This window comes from Notothenia rossii (assembly GCF_949606895.1).
Source record: "Notothenia rossii genome assembly, chromosome: 8".
NCBI lineage: Eukaryota > Metazoa > Chordata > Actinopteri > Perciformes > Nototheniidae > Notothenia > Notothenia rossii.
The window spans coordinates 35,806,886-35,810,306 of NC_136906.1; the positions used below are offsets into that span (position 1 = coordinate 35,806,886).

General features: G+C 43.9%; 1 protein-coding gene across 1 annotated transcript; it reads right to left on the reverse strand.

The window, feature by feature from the left end:
* Window positions 1-1,215: 1,215 nt before the first annotated feature.
* On the reverse strand, window positions 1,216-2,796 carry LOC307016180 (general transcription factor II-I repeat domain-containing protein 2A-like; the record flags this gene model as incomplete). The annotated part of the gene is made up of 2 exons (XM_079645217.1): window positions 1,216-2,074; window positions 2,411-2,796. 2 exons carry the CDS (start codon window positions 2,794-2,796, stop codon window positions 1,216-1,218), a joined length of 1,245 nt encoding a protein of 414 aa, XP_079501343.1.
* Between the last annotated feature and the right edge of the window lie 625 nt (window positions 2,797-3,421).

Below are 3,421 nucleotides of genomic sequence, written 5' to 3' on the forward strand. Positions count from 1 at the left end.
TTTAAAACCGCCTCACACTGTTGTTAACACAAACACTCACTCCAATAACCTCAGCTTCCAACTGTGGCTGGGTCTTTGCCTCAAGCAGTCCCAACTGCTTAATGGCCTAAAACCATTCACGTTAACTTAAAACGTAACAAGAGATACTTATTGAAGTGATTGGCCTCTAGCCGACATGTAATAACAGACAAACGAATAGCATGCAGGGTTAAATGTAAGAAAAAAGAAAGTGAACTCACCCTGCCTGTGACAAAGCAACGCCACGTGTTATAGCAGGGGTCACCAAACTTTTTTCTCTGGGGGCCACATTATTGTTCCTGACTGTGATGGGGGGCCGGGGCCGAGTCAGCTCATTGTGTAGAAGAGATTACTAGCCCGGCACAGCCATCCCCACTTCTACTTCCACACTACTATATCAACACTTGATTCCTGTCACATATTTGTTTACCATCTTTACTAGTGGTTTACAAAAGTAGCAATTGAGTCTTCACACTTTGCTTTAATTTGAAATACCACAGATATTCCATTTCTTTGTTTTCTAATAAAAATAACATCAAAGCTGTCAAGGTAAGAAACATCTGCCTAGTTGAGGTGATTGACACTGGCAAAGGTGAGTTCAAAATTATAAATTATAGGTAGGCCTGATGATGATGATAATAATAATAATAATAATAATAATAATTGTGTGCAGCACTTAATAAAGGTCAAATAAATAGGCCTATAAAATAAATAAATAAATAAAAAACATCAAAATTATAATAACATGAGTAGACTAATAGAACTAGCCAACTCTTATGCCTATCCAGGTGAGCATGTTCAGTTAACATTTTGTTTAGGTCAAGGCGAAAAGGACATGAGCAGTGTAGGCTCAAAACTAAAGCACAACAATAATACAGAATAATGGCAATCAAAATCAGTAGCCTATAGGTAGGTGAGCTGGATTTGTACTTGTTGATGAATTGTGCTGTCTTTGGGATGGGATCAGCAACAGCAATCTCCTCTCCTCACTTCAGAGTGCCTTCTAGAGCCCTGGCATGGAGGGAAGACGGATTGAACACAAGAAGCACCATATTCAGTAAATGGCAAGACATGCTGCTGTCTGCTTTTCTCTGTGACATAATTTTACAACATATGTAGCAAATTAAAAAGAGCCTTCACATTTCATATTTATAGCAATTAAAATCAGTAATTGTTAAAATCAGTGTGCTTACAGTATCAGTGTGAACTGTGTGTTTGCTTCTGGCTGATGAGAAGTTCAATGTCTGGTTGCAGTCTAGTGGTAGCCAGTCTCAAGGTCTGATGCAAGTGTTTATCTGTGAGTCTGTTTCTTGTTGTATTCTTGGTTTGCTTCATGCGGGAAAAGGTTTGCTCACAGATGTAGGTGCTGCCAAAAACTGTGGACATCTTCATTGCATGCTGTTTGATGTTTGGGTAGGTTTCCCCTGGGAGCGAAGCATAGAACTCAATGAGACTGTCAGGCTTGAACGCATCTTTAAGGATATCACAATTCTGCAACTCGGCTTGTTCAAACTGAAGAGAGGGATGGGCATCATTTATGTCGGCAGCAAAAGGGTTCTGGAACAAACGTATTGCTTTACCGTTGACATGAAGCTCACGGAACCGCACACTGAACTGCCCCTGCAGCATTTCCAGTGCATCCTTGCACTTTTCGACTGGGAACGGGACAGGTGGTTTCTCAGCGCAGTAGCTCCGGGTGGCAGGGAGATGCGTAAAGTCCAGCTTTTCGACCTGTCTCACAAGCAGCACTAGTTTGACCTCGAACGCTTTGATGTGGGAATACAGGTCACTGATTAGCTTCCCTTTGCCTTGGAGCTGAACGTTAAGGTGGTTCAACATTTCAGTCACATCTGTTAAAAATGCGAGGTCCCATTTCCATTCTGGCTCGGTCAGCTCTCGTACCGTTTCACCTTTAGACTGCAGGAAGGAGTTGATTTCGGGTAGCAGGTCGTAGAAACGGCGCAACACTTTGCCTCGGCTTAACCACCGTATTTCTGTGTAGTACAGCACATCCTCGTAGGCAGACTCAAGCTCGGAGAGGAAGGCCTGGAACTGTCTGTGTTTCAGACCATTTTTTCGGATGTAGTTGACACAGTGCACAACCACCTTCATAACAGACGCCCACTTCAAAACTTTGCAGCATAGGGCTTGCTGGTGAATCAGACAGTGGACTTGTAGTGGGGGGGTGAGACCTCGTTCCTCGAATTCGCTGTTCAAGCGCCCTACTAGCTCCCTTGTCGTGCCAACCATACTAAGTGCGCCATCCGTAGTGATGCTGGCAAATTTACACCAGTCTAGACCCAACTCTTCCATTGTTTTGCACACTTGGACAAAAATATCCTCTCCTGTTGTAGTTCCTTTGAGGCTTTTTAGTGCTGCCAGCTCCTCAGACACTTCAAAGCTTTCGCTAATCCCACGAATAAAAATGAGCAGTTGTGCTGTGTCCTGCACATCATTGCTCTCATCCATGGCCAAAGCAAAAAACTTGAATTGTGACGCTTTCTCGTTCAGCTGCTCATAAACGTTGTCCCCCAATTCTTCTACTCGCCTGGTCATAGTAGTCGCGGAGAGACTCACACCGTTGACTGCCTCTCTCTTGTCGGGACACACCTCCTCGGCCACAGCAAGGATGCATTTTTTAACAAAGTCCCCATCAGTGAAGGGCTTCCCATGGGTAGCTAGTATGTGAGCTACCTTGAAGCTAGCTCGAACAGCAGCGTGGTTTACCTGGGTTTGGCGAATGAATGTTTGTTGTTGTGCTGCCAGTCCGCTTTTCATTCTGCGAATTCTGTCTGCTCTTGCTTGCCCTCGCAAGCTAGCAAAGTCACTGTGGCGGGTTTCGTGGTGACGACGAAGATTATATTCCTTGAAAACCGCCACACTCTCTTTACAGATAATGCAAACGGCACGGTCCTTATACTGAACAAAAAAATAGTCGTTGGTCCACTGTTCTTTGAAAATTCTGCACTCTCTATCAACTTTTCGTTTAACGTTAGCCATTTTTGCTGTCCTGAACACTGACAGCTCTCTACGCGTGCGTTGTCTGTCACTCACTTGATCTCCAAGATGTCGGGTGACGACAATTCGGCAAATATAGTGCATTTTATTTTATAACTAAATATAATTTTTTTAACTGAAACAAAATCAACAAAATACCAAACGCAGACATGTTATTATTTTCCAAAAATCAATTTGAAAAAAATAAGCCATGACGACTTTTGGGGATTTGCCTCATAGGGCCGGTTCAAGTAGTGGGGGGCAGAGGGGGTGGGGGCCGGTCAAAGGGGGGTGGCGGGCCGGATCCGGCCCCCGGGCCGTAGTTTGGTGACCCCTGTGTTATAGGATACCAATGTTTATCAATTTAGGCTTGTTTTGACATTAATTTCAGCAGTCTTTCTCAGGA